The sequence below is a fragment of the Pseudorca crassidens genome, chromosome 10 (genome assembly GCF_039906515.1).
Source record: "Pseudorca crassidens isolate mPseCra1 chromosome 10, mPseCra1.hap1, whole genome shotgun sequence".
NCBI lineage: Eukaryota > Metazoa > Chordata > Mammalia > Artiodactyla > Delphinidae > Pseudorca > Pseudorca crassidens.
The window spans coordinates 32,691,710-32,707,679 of NC_090305.1; the positions used below are offsets into that span (position 1 = coordinate 32,691,710).

The 15,970-nt window shown below is 51.2% G+C and overlaps 1 protein-coding gene across 1 annotated transcript in view; it reads right to left on the reverse strand.

The window, feature by feature from the left end:
* Nucleotides 1–76: 76 nt before the first annotated feature.
* The window catches only part of CUL9 (cullin 9), a 38,190-nt gene continuing 22,296 nt past the window's right edge, over nucleotides 77–15,970 (reverse strand). The window contains exons 27-41 of the mRNA XM_067752879.1: nucleotides 9,685–9,830; nucleotides 9,405–9,534; nucleotides 9,055–9,254; nucleotides 8,349–8,599; nucleotides 7,029–7,374; nucleotides 3,840–3,980; nucleotides 3,539–3,703; nucleotides 3,208–3,371; nucleotides 2,750–2,843; nucleotides 2,149–2,223; nucleotides 1,890–2,000; nucleotides 1,655–1,772; nucleotides 1,192–1,325; nucleotides 504–577; nucleotides 77–423 (exon numbers count right to left, since the gene is read on the reverse strand). Coding sequence (XP_067608980.1) covers nucleotides 225–423; nucleotides 504–577; nucleotides 1,192–1,325; nucleotides 1,655–1,772; nucleotides 1,890–2,000; nucleotides 2,149–2,223; nucleotides 2,750–2,843; nucleotides 3,208–3,371; nucleotides 3,539–3,703; nucleotides 3,840–3,980; nucleotides 7,029–7,374; nucleotides 8,349–8,599; nucleotides 9,055–9,254; nucleotides 9,405–9,534; nucleotides 9,685–9,830 — 2,348 coding nt within the window. The 3' untranslated portion in view covers nucleotides 77–224. The remainder of the gene's footprint in view (nucleotides 424–503; nucleotides 578–1,191; nucleotides 1,326–1,654; nucleotides 1,773–1,889; nucleotides 2,001–2,148; nucleotides 2,224–2,749; nucleotides 2,844–3,207; nucleotides 3,372–3,538; nucleotides 3,704–3,839; nucleotides 3,981–7,028; nucleotides 7,375–8,348; nucleotides 8,600–9,054; nucleotides 9,255–9,404; nucleotides 9,535–9,684; nucleotides 9,831–15,970) is intronic.

Genomic DNA, 15,970 nt, shown 5'->3' on the forward strand with positions numbered 1-15,970 from the left:
AGGGCTGGGTGTGTGCGATGGAGGGGGAAGTTGAAGTGGCCCATTGAGGAAGCTGTCTGGTCTGCTTCCAGAGAAGTATATGAAAAAAAGAAGTTTATTCAGTGAACAGAAGACGGTGCCACAGACACTGGTAACCGCCTACCCTCACGACAGGGGGAAGGGTGCACTCCTGAGCCCGTGGCCCCAGGACTCTGGCGGCTCCAGCGCTCCCTGCATCCTACCCCTCAATCGTAGCCCTCGTCGTCTTCCTCCTCGTCGCCAAAGAAGAAAGTCTCTCGGTCCAGGTTCTCAGACTCCTCATCATAGGAGAAGCTGTCATTGTCCAGCTCCTCTTCAAACTCATCCTGCTGCCACTCAGGCACATCGTCCTCGTCGTCGTCCTCCTCCTCCTCCTCCACCTGCAGCCCCGAGGAGCCCTGGGGCCTGGGAGAGCGCCACGCTCAGCCCCAGAGGATGCCTGGCGCCTCCCACGCCCCCTCCGTGGCTCTGCCCCCTCCACTCACTGACTGCCGGGCACGTTGGATCCTTTCGCCTCCCGGGCCTCTGATGATGGGCTCTGGAGACCAACCCGGAAATCCTGGAAAGGAAACGGGAGGATGCGGGGAGCAGGAGAGTAGAGGACACAGGGCCTCTGTGCCCAGGCTCGCTTCACCCAGCATCCTCTGAGGGCCAAGGGGGGCCCGGCCCCTGCTAGGAATGCCCCCCGCTCAGCACCGCCCTCCACAAGCCACTGCCTCTGTGTAATGTGACTCAGAGGTGGTCTCCAGGGACCCAGGATACTGCGGTGAGGCACCACCCCCACTTCCCATGTATGTTCATGCCTTTTCTGCCCAAGTTACTACCAGTCCGCAAGCTCCCTGAGGGTGGGATTCCTAGTTTAGACTCGACAGCAGAGTGTTGGAGCAGAAAGAACCTCAGATCCCCTATTCTAGTGGATGCCAGTCCCTTGCCCCAAGTCCCAGGATTCTAAATCCCCATCTGCGAATAATCTTCTGAAGAAGCTCCCCAAGTGATTCTGGGGAGCAAGCAACTGGCCAAATACTCTTGATCTGGGATAACCAACTCCATTTTCCAGGAAACGCCTGGTGGCTAAGGGGCAGGCCTGGGAGCTGGGATGAACGCCAGGTCCATTTGCCCTTGACGCCTTTCCTTCAGGATCCCCCAGGGCGGCCGGGCCGGGTGGGCGGCTACCTGGGTGGAGTGCTGCAGGATGGCCAGCAGCCGCTCCTGGATCCGCCGCAGCAGCTCCAGGCCCGTGCTGAGGTGCTCCGCCCGCAGGAGGCGCAGCGAGGAGCCCAGGTCTCTGCAGCGCAGCAGGGTCTCTTCTGCAGAGGGGGCAGGGCACGGGGGCTCCCTCCCTTCTTCCCGTCCTTCCACAGATGCATACTGGACGCCCACTATGTGCCACCCACGTCTACTGGGGCCTAGCGCCTAGAGGTGGGGACAGGTCGTAACCAAAGCAAAGGTCGGGTGAAGGGCTGTGTACTGTGTACCTGAGGACCGGAACTTTGTAACAGTGATAAGGCTATGAAGGACAGGAAGGGGACAGAATAAAGGTGGGCAGCTGGCTCTGGTCACCCACCCGTTTGTGTGTCGGGGGTGGGTGCTGGGGGAGAGGGGGCAGGAGAGAGCACTGAGTGGGCAGGGGGCTCACCCAGGAGGATCTGCAGGGCGTTGGTGTGCAGCTCCAGGGCCTCGGTCTGCTGTTCCACCACGTCCATGTGCTCTGTGTCCTGGTTGTAGAAGCTGTACACGCAGGCGTAGGCCAGCACCTGCGGAGCCCAGGCCGCCGATCCCGCTGAGGCCGCCTCCCGCCAGCTTCTTCCTCCCTCTCCCAGCCCACCAGACCCCTGGGCACATCGTCCCCCCCGCCCCGCCCCGCCCCACACCTTTCGAGCTTGCTCGAGACCCCGGCAGGCGTCGCTGAGGAAGGTGAAGGATCTGGGCGGGGGCACCTCGTGGATGGCAGACACGCGGTTCTGCAAGTTCACAGCAAAGTCCTGCGCAGGGAAGGTGGTCAGTGCCAGCACGCGCAGCCCCACCCAGTCAGGAGAGCACTCGTCCCGTTGGGACCTCTAGCCTCTGCCCGGCCGTCTGGCCCAGCCCTCTGACCTCCTCACCGACCCAGCCGTCTCCCCCGCTGCTCACCCGGGCCTGGTGATGGAAAGTACACCTCTCGTTATAGTCCTGGAACCGCTTCTCCTGGCGAGCTGCTTTGCTCACCTGGTAAAGACAGGTCGAGATGGCTGTCGGGTACTTGGCAGGACAGGATGAGGTTAATAATCAGACCAACTGCCATTCATGGAGGCCTTCTGATGCTTTACCCAGGTTTTCTCACTCAATTCTCATAACTGTGACGTAGGTCAGACTACCATCCCCTTTTACAGATAAGGGCGCTGAGGCCTGGACAGGTTAACTGAGTACACAGTGGGGCCAGGCTCTGACAGAGTCCTTGCTCTGCTCTGGGCTGGTGCTTCCTGGGAGCGCCCAGCCCGCCCCGGCCTCCTGTAGCCACCTCGGTGTGAGACGTCTGACTCCGGAGCTGAAGGTCTTCATGCACAGACCTCCCAAGATAGAACTCTCAGCACCCGTAGGCCCAGGTGGCTTCTGTCTTCTCCCCACTGAGCCTTCGCCCCAACAGCTGTTCGGCTGCTTGGGACACAGAGATGTCTGTGCCCAGGCCCTGCAGCAGCATCTCGTCCTCACTGCCCTTGGGCCTCTGCCCCTCTTTCCGGCGCCGGCCCCTTACCATGGCAGAGCAGTTGTAATAGTCTTTGTGATTTGGCTTCCAGGACTTGAGGCAGCGCCAGCAGAATCCATGGTTGCATTTGGCACAAGTCATGCTGTGGAGGAAGCTAGCTGGTCAGAGGGCTCCTGCCTCTGGCCAGGGCCACACCAGGAATGCCCAGGGCCTGGACTCACCACTGAAGATGCCCTGGTCCCCCTCATGCCCTCTTAGTCTCAACCTTACCAATCCTTACTGACCACACCCTGGCTTCTGAATTCCCCTATACAGCGTGGGCTTCAAAGTGGGGGAAGGAACACTCAGATCCAGGGAACACTCTGGAGGGTGCAGCGAAGGTGGCTGAGTAACTGCCCTTGTTTGCTGAGCTTTCGGGTAGGCCCACTGCCCCTTCCTTCCGCCAGGCCTCCCACCCTCTCCCATGCTCCCCGACCCTGCCGGTGCCCACAGTACCCCCTTCTTACTGCAGACACCCCTCGTTCTTCTCGATGGGAGCCTGACAGCTGGGACAGCGCTTGGAGATGAGCTTGGCCAGATGCTTGCTCTGGGCCTCCACGCTCATGCCATCGTAGTAGCCACCATCGTCCACCCACTGAGACATGTGGCCACAGCTGGCAGGGTAGTGTGCCTAGAGCAGGAGGGGCAGTGAGGACTCAGCCCACCCCTTACTGCAGGGAGGGAGGGGGAGGTCAGGTCTGGAGGACGGCAGTGTGGGGAAGACAGGGAAGAGTCCTTGTGGGTGGCAGGGAGAGGTGCGGATCCCGGCTCCAGGGCAGAGCCAGGGTGGGCACCCACCTCAGGGAAGCTACAGTTGAAGCAGGAGGCCCAGCCACACTTGGAGCAGCTGGTCCCACAGCCCAGGCCCTGGCGGCACAGGATGCGGTCGCAGCCCTGGGGGTTGGTACACCAGGTCAGGTTGGCACAGCTCTCCACGTAGCCACGCAGGAGGGCCTTCTCGTACTGTGGGGACGCAGGTGCCACGAGGTGAGGGCCTGGCTCTCCGGATGCCACACCTCCGGGCCCCCCCCACCCGGCACACTGCATGTCAGCCCACTCCCTGGGGCTGTGCACTGGAGCCTCTCCGAGGAGGCGGTACCTTGGAGATGACCTCTGGCGAGGAGATGATGGTGCGGATGAAGGCCCCCGTGGGCTGGGCGGGGCAGTCGGCAATGGGGCAGGTGCAGTTCAGCACAAGGTTCTGCTCAATTCGAGTTGTCAGGTACTCCTTCCAGCAAGACTGGGTGGGACACAGGAGCAGCCGCTCAGGGGCAGCGCGGGAGCAGCACAAGTGTGACTCACCTAGCACCCCTCCCCGACGGCGCACGAGGCCAGAGACAAGCCTGCTTCTACGTCAACCCGGAAACTGACCCTAAGCTTTCCGGCCTCCATGAGTCTTCCTGAGATTGGCCCAAATTACAGTTCACTTTGAGGATGTGCAGGCCATGGTAATGTAATTATAATTATTGTTGGGATGGATGTGAAGGGAATGGGAAAAGAGAATCAGGAAAAAGGAGAAGATTCAAGTTCTAAGAAAGATTTGGAGACAGCAAGAAGGTCAGAGAGAAAGGAGGCCTGGGGGGCTGGCCAGGGTCACTGCGCCGCAGCTGCAGCCTCACCTCCCGGCTCCACTGCTCACCTCAGTGCCTGTCTCGATGATCCCGCTTCCCCAGACTCAGCCTCCTCCACAAAGCAGCCTTGCCAGCTGCACCCCCAAATCCTAATCAGCCACCCCACCGCTCCCCCAGTCCTCAGTGCTGGAACTGTCACAACTCCTGAATTTTTTTCTTGCTTCCACGTCACTGCCCCCGCCAACCCAGGCCATCATCCCCTCACCCCTCAACTGCCGCGGGAGCCGGTCCCATCAGTGCGCTTCCTTCCCCCATCGCTCCTGAAACCATGAGCACCCGAGCCTCCAGAAGACTCCATTAACGACCCTTTCCCTCACACAGCCAATGGCCGAGCTTCCCCAAATGACGCGTCCAACCCCTGGAGAGTCCCCCGGGTGGTTTCAAAGCTCCAGGATAAGTAAGAAACACTTCACCGGACTATTTTCACTCAAAGTACTAAACAAAACCAACCCCTTCTATAGTGAAACAAGCCCAGATAAACTGGGAAGTTGAATGCAAAATTCTTGCATTTTTGAGATCATACAGAGGAAATTTCTCCAAATTCAGACCCCCACGCTTGCAAGCACACAGGCCATGAGGGCCCCTCACCACCATGGGGTGGGAGCCCTGCCCTGTAGGACGAAGGCCAGCATCTCAGTTCAGAGCCCACTCCACTCCCACAAGGGGTGGACTGGACTCCCCCTCCCGCCCTCTGCCACTCAAGCCTCACCCCGGGGAGCCACCTCCGACTGCTCCAGACCCCAGGATTTCCCGTCTGATCGCTCCTGCACTGCCACTGGCTCCCCTTTGGCTGGGACCTCTGCCATCAGCCTGCTTTTCCTCAGTCCCATTTTCCGGCTCCCCGTCTCTTCACCTCTACAGGGTCAGGGTACAGCTTGGGCCTGCTCTTCTCTCCCTGGGTGTTGCCAGCCAGGCCTCTCCACTTAATTCCAAATCCAAAGATCCACTGTCTGCTTCCCAGTCCCACTCAGGTGTCCAACAAAGCAAAAGCAGCTGACTTCACTTGGCCCAAACAGATGGAATTTCCCCTCAAAAACCTGCCCTTCAGCCCAAACATCTTCCCCAGCTCCGTAGAAGATGACACATCCCCTCCTCCCAGATGCTCAGGTAAAAAACCCAGAACTGCCTTGATTCCCTTGTCCTAAGCCACCAAAACCTGTCAGCTCCATCTCCACATGCGTCCCAATCCGTCCACTCCCCTCTTCACTGTCCCTAGGCCCAGCTGCCACCCACTCTTGCCTCTTTGTACAACAGTCTCCAAACCAGTGTCCCTACTTCCACTCTTGTTCCATCCAAGTCTTTCTCCACAAAAAGTGATCTTTTCAAAAATGGAAATCACATCATATCATCTCCCTGCTTAAAACCCACCAGGGCTTCCCATAAATTAAAGGCCACTGTCCACCAACCCAACCCATCTGGGACCCTGTCCACCTCCCAAATCGCCTCTCCTTCCGCTGTCCCACCAGTTGGCTCACCTACCTCACAGAACTATTTTGGGAATTAAGCAAGATGATGTGTGTAAAACAGCACAATGGCCCAGAGTGAGTCCCCCATAAATATTAGCTGTGGTTAGTATTAGCTCTCGGGTCCTTGCCAGTTGGGGTTTCCCCACTCCCTCACGCAGCACCCAGAGCTGTGCACGTAGTAAGTCCATGACAAGTATTAGTTGAATGAAAAAGTGAGAGTGTGAAGGAAATAATTAAGAACCTGGAAAAAGGGAGCAGAGGCAACTATGTGAGAAGAGTAACCTGAAGCCGAGCAAAAGGGAAGGAGAAAAAAGTACAAGTACACACGCATGCAAACGCACACAGCCCCGGTCACCCACCACTGGGGCAGCGCTGCTGAGAGAGGCGACTAGAATTCAGGGCAACAAGGGAGCTCATCCCGCTAAGTAGATGGGTTTGGACACCGGTCCCACAAGCTGTGAGGCAGGGAAGATGAGGCACTCAGTACCCGGCTTCCTGCCTCAGCCCCTCCCCCTCTGAGGACTACTCCCTCTCCATCTACAGCCTTCTCTGCCTCAGCTTTCCAGCAGCCTGACTTCTCATGCTGCCCTCTGCTTTTGTGCTATTTTTTGGTTTAAACCATTCCTTCTTATTTTTATATTAAATGAGAGTATATATGGTAAAAATAAGTGATGATGTTCTGGGATAAAGAGCCTTGAATGGTGATAAGGAAACCACAAACTACAGTCATCACCAATTTCATAACACTTTTCATTTAGAAAGTACCTTGATTCTGTATATGTGTGTGTATATCTACCTACCTACCTACCTACCTACCTACCTACAGTTCTCAAATTTGGCTGAACACTGGAATCACCTGAGGAGCTCTTAAAACTCCAGATGCCTGGGTTTCACCTTCAGAGATTCTAATTGGTCTGGGCCACAGTTTGAGCATCGGGATTTTTCAAAGCTCCCAGTGATTACAATATGCAGCAAAGAGAGAACCACTGACACGTACCGCCAGATCCTAACAACCTGCAGGGTGTCAAGGCGCCACTTACGATGACAAAACCAGTTTAAGGGAGACTAAGAGACTCGTTCAACATTGCCCAGGATGGGAAATGGCAGTGCTGGGGCCGAAGCCCAGAAGTTCCCAAGGAGTTGTGCTGTCGGGCGAGAGCCGGGGCAGGAGAGCAGCTGGCAGGGCCTTACCTTACAGCAGTAGTGCATGCAGCACAGAGAGGGCAAGTCGTCGTCGGGCTCCAGGGGGCTGACACACACAGGGCAGTGGTCCGGGCGTGCAGGGGCAGCCTGGGCCTGGGGGACGCACAGCCCGGCCGCCAGCAGCAGTGGCTCGGGGTCATCGCTGTAGCGCTGCAGCAGCTGTTCGGCGCCCCAATGGGAATGAGCCAGAAGGTGCTGAGCCACGTCTGGCTCTAGGTTCAGCGTCTCCTGCACCTGCCTCACCGTGTGCTCCATCAACCCTTCCACCTCCTGGGGGCTCATGGTGCGGCCCGCAGGCAGCTGTAGGGATGCCAGGGCAGCCACAACTTCCGGGCTTGAGGGACAGAAGAGTCAGCGGTCAGTCTCGCTGCCCTGCTTATCCAACCTGCTAGCTGAACCCCACCCTGGTCCCCCAGTCCCCGCTTGCACATCTCCATCCACACTTGCTTAACCAACCTGAGGATAACCATCCAACCGTCGGAGCACAGCCTCCACAGGAGCATTTGTAAGGGGGGAGGCTGGCAGTTGCAATGACTGGGGGCACTACAGGAATCTAGTGGGCAGGGGTCACGATGCTAACTGACCTACAGTGGATGGGACAATCCTACTGCAGGTCCCGCCCAAAACACTACCAGGGTGTCTGGTGAGAAACAATCTACAGCTTTATGCCTCCAGGTGCGGTCTGTGGACCAGCAGCCTAAGTGTCGCTGGGAGCTCAACTGAATTTGAACGTGTGTGCATGTGAAAGCTGGAGAAAGATTACTCTAGAGAACTTGTTTGACACACAGTGTGAACAGCAGGCATAAAAATAGAGCCGTAACAACTCCTGGTGAACTGGAGTTGATGTAAAAAGCTTTAGGGGTGCCAGCTACTTAGGGGAATCCTACGGCAAATTCCTCTGTAGAACAGACTTCCTGAAAGCTAGAATTTGTATATTTCACTGAGCAACGTGCATGGTTAGGACTCAATACATATCTGCGTAATATTTCAATTTTGCTTAGAATGAAAGACACCCAGAAAGGAGTTTACATGTCTCGGTCCCTTGCCTAAGGGCTGGCTTTAGGAGGCTGAGGAGAGCAAGGCCCCTGCTTGGGAAGGAGGCAAAGAAGGGGAAGACAGTGCTGGGAGGGGGAATGAAGACTAGCAAAATGGGGGAGATAACAGAGACAGGGAAAATGGGGTTAGACAAAGAAAGAAATGAAATATTTTTCCACCGGGAGCCTGACTTTGGCACTACAACCCCTCCCATGTCACTGCAGTGCCGTCCGTCCTGCGTGGCAGTAAGGGGACAGAGCTAGGGGTGGCTACCTAGGCTTGGAGGTCTCGGAGGTCTGGCTGCCACATAAGGGGACCTCTGCCTGACCTCGGCAGGGCCCCATGGGCTCTGGGCTGGCATACATCAGGATCTGGGGGCGGTCATCCCGCCGTTCCACGTAGCCCTGGCCCAGGAGGTGCAGGATGCAAGAGAGGACATCGGTGCTGGTACAGGCCACGCCCCCGGCAACAGCACGGCCCAGGCTTCCAGGCGGATTTGGACCCTTCTGCCAGGCCTCCAGCACCTGGACGGGAGGAGAGGAAACAGGCGGGACGCTTTTACCCAGAGAAGCCAGCTTGCCTGGGTTCAAGGCCTGGCTCTGCCCTTACCAGCTGGGTGACTATGGATCAGTGCCTAATTCGTGCCTCATTTTCCTTATCTGTCAAATGAGAATAGTAATAATAATAGTAATAATAATAATAACTCCACCACCACCTAGCTCATAGTATTTTTGTGTGGATTAAATGACTTAATCACGTAAACTCTTAGAATACAGCCTGGCACATGGTCAGCACTCATGTCTGGTCTCTACCTTCTATCTAACTGCCTGTCGGGAATACAAAACCCAGATGGAAATGTCACCCTACCAGGTCTCGGGCTGAGACAGTTCACCTTCCCTGTGATGACCCCTGCCTTTAACCCCACCCCCAAGCACGACTCCCTCCCTCTCCCACCACCATCATGGTCTCCTCTGCCTACCAGACAAACCAGCTGGTCGATGTGGAGGCCCTTCTCTCCGTGGGCTTTGAGAATACGGACAAGAAGACAGCTCAAGAGGTTCCTCTTCTGCTCCAGGGTTTGGCCCTCATCCTCCTCTACGTTCAGGTACGTCTGGGGAGGTAGCAGCCACAGGGCCTCCCCGTGGGGCCAGAGCCCAGGCTCACGGAGCTGCAGCACACCTGGAACCCGCTCCCAGTCAGTGCCCGAGGAGGGGAAGGGACAGAGAAGTGGGGGCAGAAGGGACCCCATTCTCATTCCCTACACCACCCCCACCCGGAGAGCCCCGCCCCCTCGGAGCAGAGGCTCAGCCCAGCCCCCCTCAGACCTACCCCCACGTGGGAAGTCCTGACCCTCCTGCAGGGTCAAAGGGCCGCTATCAGCGGTGAGGGGCAGGAGTGCCTGGAGCAGCAGCTTGGGGCTGAGGTCAGAATTCTTCAGCAAAGCCTCTACTGACACCTCCTGGTCAGGAGAAACAGGGCTAGTCAGGAGAAGACAGTCAAGGGAAGGGAAAATAAGAGGGAAGACAGAAAGAAGGAGGGAGACACTTGAGAAGAACAGTGACAGACAAAGAAGAGAAGAAGATAGCGAGAGGCCAAGGAGCTGAGGCACCTCCGTCTGATTGAAATTCAGCAGCAGCCACATCTGCACGGTAGACACATGGAGGGTCTGGTCCCCAAACTGCAGCTCAGCCCGGCCCAGCCATGTCCACTGCAGTCGCCGATGTGGTCCCATATCCAGGACTGGATGGTTCTGACCTGGGAAAGTGTTGAGGGAAAATGTGGAGACAGAGTAGGGGAAACAAGGGGTCAGCGTTGAGGTGAGGGTGCACCATTTACCAAACTTTGCTAGTCTCTGTGGGGAGCAGGGCTCAGCATTCACAGACACAGAGGTGCCTCGTCCAGCATCCAGGGCTCAGCCTCCTCTGTGTCTGCCACAGGGACCTGGGAGCCCACCCTGAGCCTAGCCCTGCGCCAGGCGAGCTCCACAGCAGAAACACCAGAGAGGAGAGCTGGGTTTTGCTCCCAGGGAGCTGACAGTTTTAAAGACCCGCTGGGCTGGGTCTCTTCCTTCTCCTGTGAGCCTGGGCTGTCTGCTCAGACTAGAAAACAAGGATGCTGTCAAAGGGAGAGGGTATCAAAAGGAGCCAGCCTGAGAGGTGCTCTCTGGCCAAAGATGGGACAATGTGAAGATCAAAAAAAAAATAACACCTGCGATGAACTGAAACACATGAAATGTTTTAAAAGCCATGAGTTCAAAATGATATATTTTTTTAAAAAGACCTCACCAGTCATCTTTGGAGGAAGCTAGAGAACCAACACGTTATTTTGAAAACTGGTTAAAAATAAGGGGGAGAAGAGAATCAAGCCTTTCCTGTATAAACAGTACTTCAGGGCAACCAAAAAGCTGATGAGAGGAAGTTTCTCTTTATAGAGGAAGCATTCTGGCTAACACATGGAGAGGGAATGACAAAAGCAGAATGTCACTAGTTCCTAACCCTAATGGCAATGAGAATGAATGAGTGTCTAGCAAACGGCTAATGGGAAATTATATATAAGGTATAAATTGGACAGACAACAGTGAAATCCACTGATCCACTTTAACATCACAGAGAGAGACAGCCTCCAGGAGGAAGTACACGATACTACCCATGAAGTGCCCTTGCCCGAGAAATCAACTCTGAATCTGAATAAGCTCCTACGTCTAAATATCGGTCTTCGGGAAAGCAGACAGAATACGGTGCCTAGAGGACACCGTGTAGACACAATCAGCAAAATTCAGCCAGTGGACAACTACCCAGTTTATTCTACAAACAACTGCAGGGGGAAGAAAACAGAGGCAGGAACCTATACGTTAAGGGCGACAGGAGATAGAACTCATCAAATGTAATGCGTGGGCTTTGCTTGGATCCTCAAGAGGCAAAAAAAAAAAACAACCTAATTTTAAAAGCTCGAGAAAATTTGGGAAATATGAATATTGACTGTATATCTGATAATATTAGGAAATGTTACTAATTTTTGTAAGTTTGATAATTGTAGTGTCCTTGCTTTTAAAAAGAGAGTCCTTACCTTAAATTTGAGGGCTAGGGAAAGCGGGTGGGGTACAAATGAAGCAAAATCAGCCATGAATCGATAGATGTTGGTATACCGAAGTTTATCTATTCTGTCTACTTTTGTGTGTGTCTAAAGTTTCTCATAGGGCTTCCCTGGTGGTGCAGTGGTTAAGAATCCACCTGCCGGGCTTCCCTGGTGGCGCAGTGGTTGAGGGTCCGCCTGCCGATGGCAGGGGACGCAGGTTCGTGCCCCGGTCAGGGAGGATCACACATGCCACGGAGCGGCTGGGCCTGTGAGCCATGGCCGCTGGGCCTGCGCGTCCGGAGCCTGTGCTCCGCAACGGGAGGGGCGGCAGCAGTGAGAGGCCCGCGTACCACAAAAAAAAAAGAATCCACCTGCCAAGGCAGGGGTCACGGGTTCAAGCCCTGGTCCAGAAGATCCTACATGCCGCGGAACAACTAAGCCCGTGTACCACTACTGAGCTTGCGCTCTAGAGCCCGCGAGCCACAACTACTGAGGCCCTCGTGCCTAGAGCCCGTGCTCCGCAACAAGAGAAGACACCAGAATGAGAAGCCCACGTACCACCACGAAGAGTAGCCCCCTCTCGCCGCAACTAGAGAAAGTCCACGTGCAGCAACGAAGACCCAATGCAGCCAAAAAGAAATTAATTAAATAAAAGTTCTCACAATAAAATGATTTTTTAAATGACGGTAAAAATAAGCCATTCTGAAATAAAAACTGATAAAAGTCTTCCAACAATATTCCATCAATTAAGAGACTTCTTCATAAACGAAGCGACAAAGGATTAATCTCCAAAATATACAAAAAATGAGCAGAACGATGCTTTGTGACCACCTAGAAGGGTGCGATAGGGAGGGTGGGAGGGGGACGTAAAAGGGAGGGGATATGGGGATATGTGTATATGTATGGCTGATTCATTTTGTTATATGGCAGAAGCTAACGCACCATTGTAGAGCAATTATACTCCAATAAAGATGTTGAAAAAAAAATCATTATGCTGTGACAGCCACCATCATCCACTTAAAAAGTACAAGACAAGCTCTTTAACAATCAGACATTTTACGTCATTCCTTTTACTCCTTGAAATTATATTTCCATTTCACTTCCCCCACAGAATTTTATCCTGATGTAATACATTGATATTTTTATGCTTGTCAGTCTTTTACTGATCAGTGTCTCATATATCACAGCAACAAAACATGTATGCAAATTTGTTTAAAATTTGTTTCCTATAACCGTAAATAATAAATATTACATTTTAAAAAATGAGTGGAAGATCTAAATAGACCTTTCTCCAAAGAAGACATACAGATGGCCAAAAAGCACATGAAAAGATGCTCAACATCACTAATTATTACGGAAATGCAAATCAAAACTACAATGAGGTATCACCTCACACCGGTCAGAATGGCCATCATCAAAAAATCCACAAACAGGGCTTCCCTGGTGGCACAGTGTTTTAAGAGTCTGCCTACCAATGCAGGGGTCACAGGTTCAAGACCCGGTTCGGGAAGATCCCACATGCCATGGAGCAACTAAGCCTGTGCACCACAACTACCGAGCCTGTGCTCTAGAGCCCGCAAGCCACAACTACTGAAGCCTGCGTGCCTAGAGCCCGTGCTCTGCAACAAGAAAAGCCACCGCAATTAGAAGCCTGCAAATCGCAACGAAGAGTAGCCCCCGCCTGCTGCAACTAGAGAAAGTCCACACGTGGCAATGAAGACCCAACGCAGCCAAAAATAAAATAAATAAATTTTTTTTTAAATCTACAAACAATAAATGCTGGAGAGGGTGTGGAGAAAAGGGAACCCCTTCTACAGTGTTGGTGGGAATGTAAATTGGTACTGCCACTATGGAGAAGAGCACGGAGGTTCCTTAAAAAACTAAAAACAGAGCTACCATGTGATCCAGCAATCCCACTCCTGGGTATATACCCAGAGAAAACCATAATTCGAAAAGATACATGCACCCCAGTGTTCACTGCAGCACTATTTACAATAGCCAGGACCTGGAAGCAACCTAAATGTCCACTGACAGAGGAATGGATAAAGAAGATGTGGTACATATATACAATGGAATATTACTCAGCCATAAACAAGAACGAAATAATGCCATTTGCAGCAACATGAATAGACCTAGAGATTGTCATACTGAGTGAAGTAAGTCAGACAGAGAAGGACAAATACCGTATAATATCACTTATATGCGGAATCTAAAAAACTGGTACAAATGAACTTACTTACAAAACAGAAATAGAGTCACAGATGTAGAAAACAAACTTATGGTTACCAGGAGGGAAGGGGGGTAGGGATAAATTGGGTGATTGGGATTGACATTTACATACTCCTTATATATAAAATAGATAACTAACAAGGACCTACTATACAGCACAGAGAACTCTACTCAATACTCTGTTATGACCTATGTGGGAAAAGAGTCTAAAAAAGAGTGGATATATGTGTATGTATAACTGATTCATGTGCTGTACAGCAGAAAGTAACATGACACTGTAAATCAACTATACTCCAATAAAAATTAAAAAAAAAAGCAAAACTTGGGCTTCCCTGGTGGCGCAGTGGTTGAGAGTCCGCCTGCCAATGCAGGGGACACGGGTTCGTGCCCCGGTCCGGGAAGATCCCACATGCCACGGAGCGGCTGGGCCCGTGAGCCATGGCCGCTGAGCCTGCACATCGGAGCCTGTGCTCTGCAACAGGAGAGGCCACAACAGTGAGAGGCCCGCGTACCACAAAAAAACAAACAAACAAAAAAACAACTTCTAAAGGATGTACTTTAGGAATAAAATTGATCTCAGAAAGAAGGATCAAGATGCAAAAGGAGGGACTTCCCTGGTGGTGCAGTGGTACAGAACCTGCTTTCCAAAACAGGGGACATGGGTTCAATCCCTGGTTGGGGAACTAAGATCCCACACGCCACAGGGCAACTAAGCCAGTGCGCCACAACTACTGAGCTCGCACGCCTCAATGAGAAAGTCCGCGCACCACAACTACAGAGCCCATGTGCCACAACTACGGAGTCCTCACGCCGCAACTACAGAAAAGCCCGTGCACTGCAACGAAGAGCCTGCATGCCACAACAAAAAAATCCTGCATGCCACAACTAAGACCTGACGTAGCCAAAAAAATAAATTAAATAAATATTTTTCAAAAATGCAAGAGGAATGGTGACTAAAGCAATTGTTATGATGGCAAATCCAAACTGAATAAAACAATAATAATGATGACTAGCTGGAAGGTAAAAAAAGATACAAGATGGGAGTTAGAGCTGGAATTAAGATTTTCTATGGTCCTTTTATTGTTCAGGAAGATGCAAAGTGATAGTAACAAGTTAAGTTCACATTAAAAATATAAGGGCAATCAACTATAGAAATAGAATGCATAACTTCCAAAAGTGACAGAGACAAAAAAGGAATTTTTAAAATCCAAAATAATAAAATGCATAAAACCTCAGGGCAGAATCACATCAATAAAGGTGTTCCTTTTTTTTTTTTTTTTTTGCTTTACCTGTACATTTTATATACTCTTTTGTGTATATGAAATAACTAAAATTTAAAATTAATAAGAAGGGTGAACTAAGAGGTTAAAAATAAAAGCCAAATACGTCATTACTCATAATAATTATAAATAGGCAAAAACTGACAATTCAAAAAGAGATTATTAGGTTGATTAAAAAAACAAATTCTAGGTATTTATAAGGCACATTCCTAAAATATAAGAGTATGGTAAAGTTAAAAGTTAAATGAGGGAATTCCCTGGCAGTCCAGTTAGGACTCCATGCTCTCAGTGCGGGGGTCCGGACTCAATCCCTGGTTGGGGAACTAAGATCTGCAAGCCACAGAGGCAGCCAAAAAAAAAAGTAAAATGCTACTGGGGGAAATTCTGATGAGAGTAGAATATTGGCATGTTTTAAAGTATACTGCCAACAGATTGCTTATTTTTTTTTACCTTTTTATTTTATATTGGAGTAGAGCCGATTAACAATGTTGTGAATAGTTTCAGGTGCACAGCAAAGGGATTCAGCCATACATATACATGTATCCATTCTCCGCCAAACTCCTCTCCCATCCAGGCTGCCACATAACATTGAGTTCCCTGTGCTATATAGCAGGACCTTCAGATTGCTTATTAATAGTAGCAAGGGAAAAAATATTAACTATACAGTGGAGAAATCAAACAACCTCTTGACCAGGTTGTCAAAATTAACATCACAAACAAGGGGCAGATGGTAATCCTGTGCTTCCAGATGTAATACCCTAAGAAGTATGTAATATCAGTTAGTACTCTGGCCAGGAATACGTAACTTGAATCTAATCATGAGGAAATATACCAACTTAAGATAGGAACTACTTAGAAAATTTTAAAGGACTATATTCTCCCAAAATGTCAACGTCACAAAAGACAAAGAACGGCCAAGGAATTGTTCCAGACTAAAGGAGACTAGAGACATGACAACTAAACATAACGGGTGATCCTAGACTGGATCCTCTCCTGGACTGGGAAAAAAAGATTTTGGAGTAATTGACAAAATTGGAATATGGAAAGTAGATTAAAAGTATTATATGAACGTTAAATATTTGAAAGTAATAAATGTACTGCGATTTTATAAGAGAATATTTTATTCTGAGGAAATGTGTATTATTTAGGGGCAAAGAGCCAGCATATATGCAGCAGTTCATGAGAAAAAAGTATACACACACACATACCACATATACATACATATACACATTTATAGATATGTATATGTACACAAAGAGCAAACGATAAAAGCAAATGAGTGAAAAGTTAACAAAAAGTAAACTTGGATAA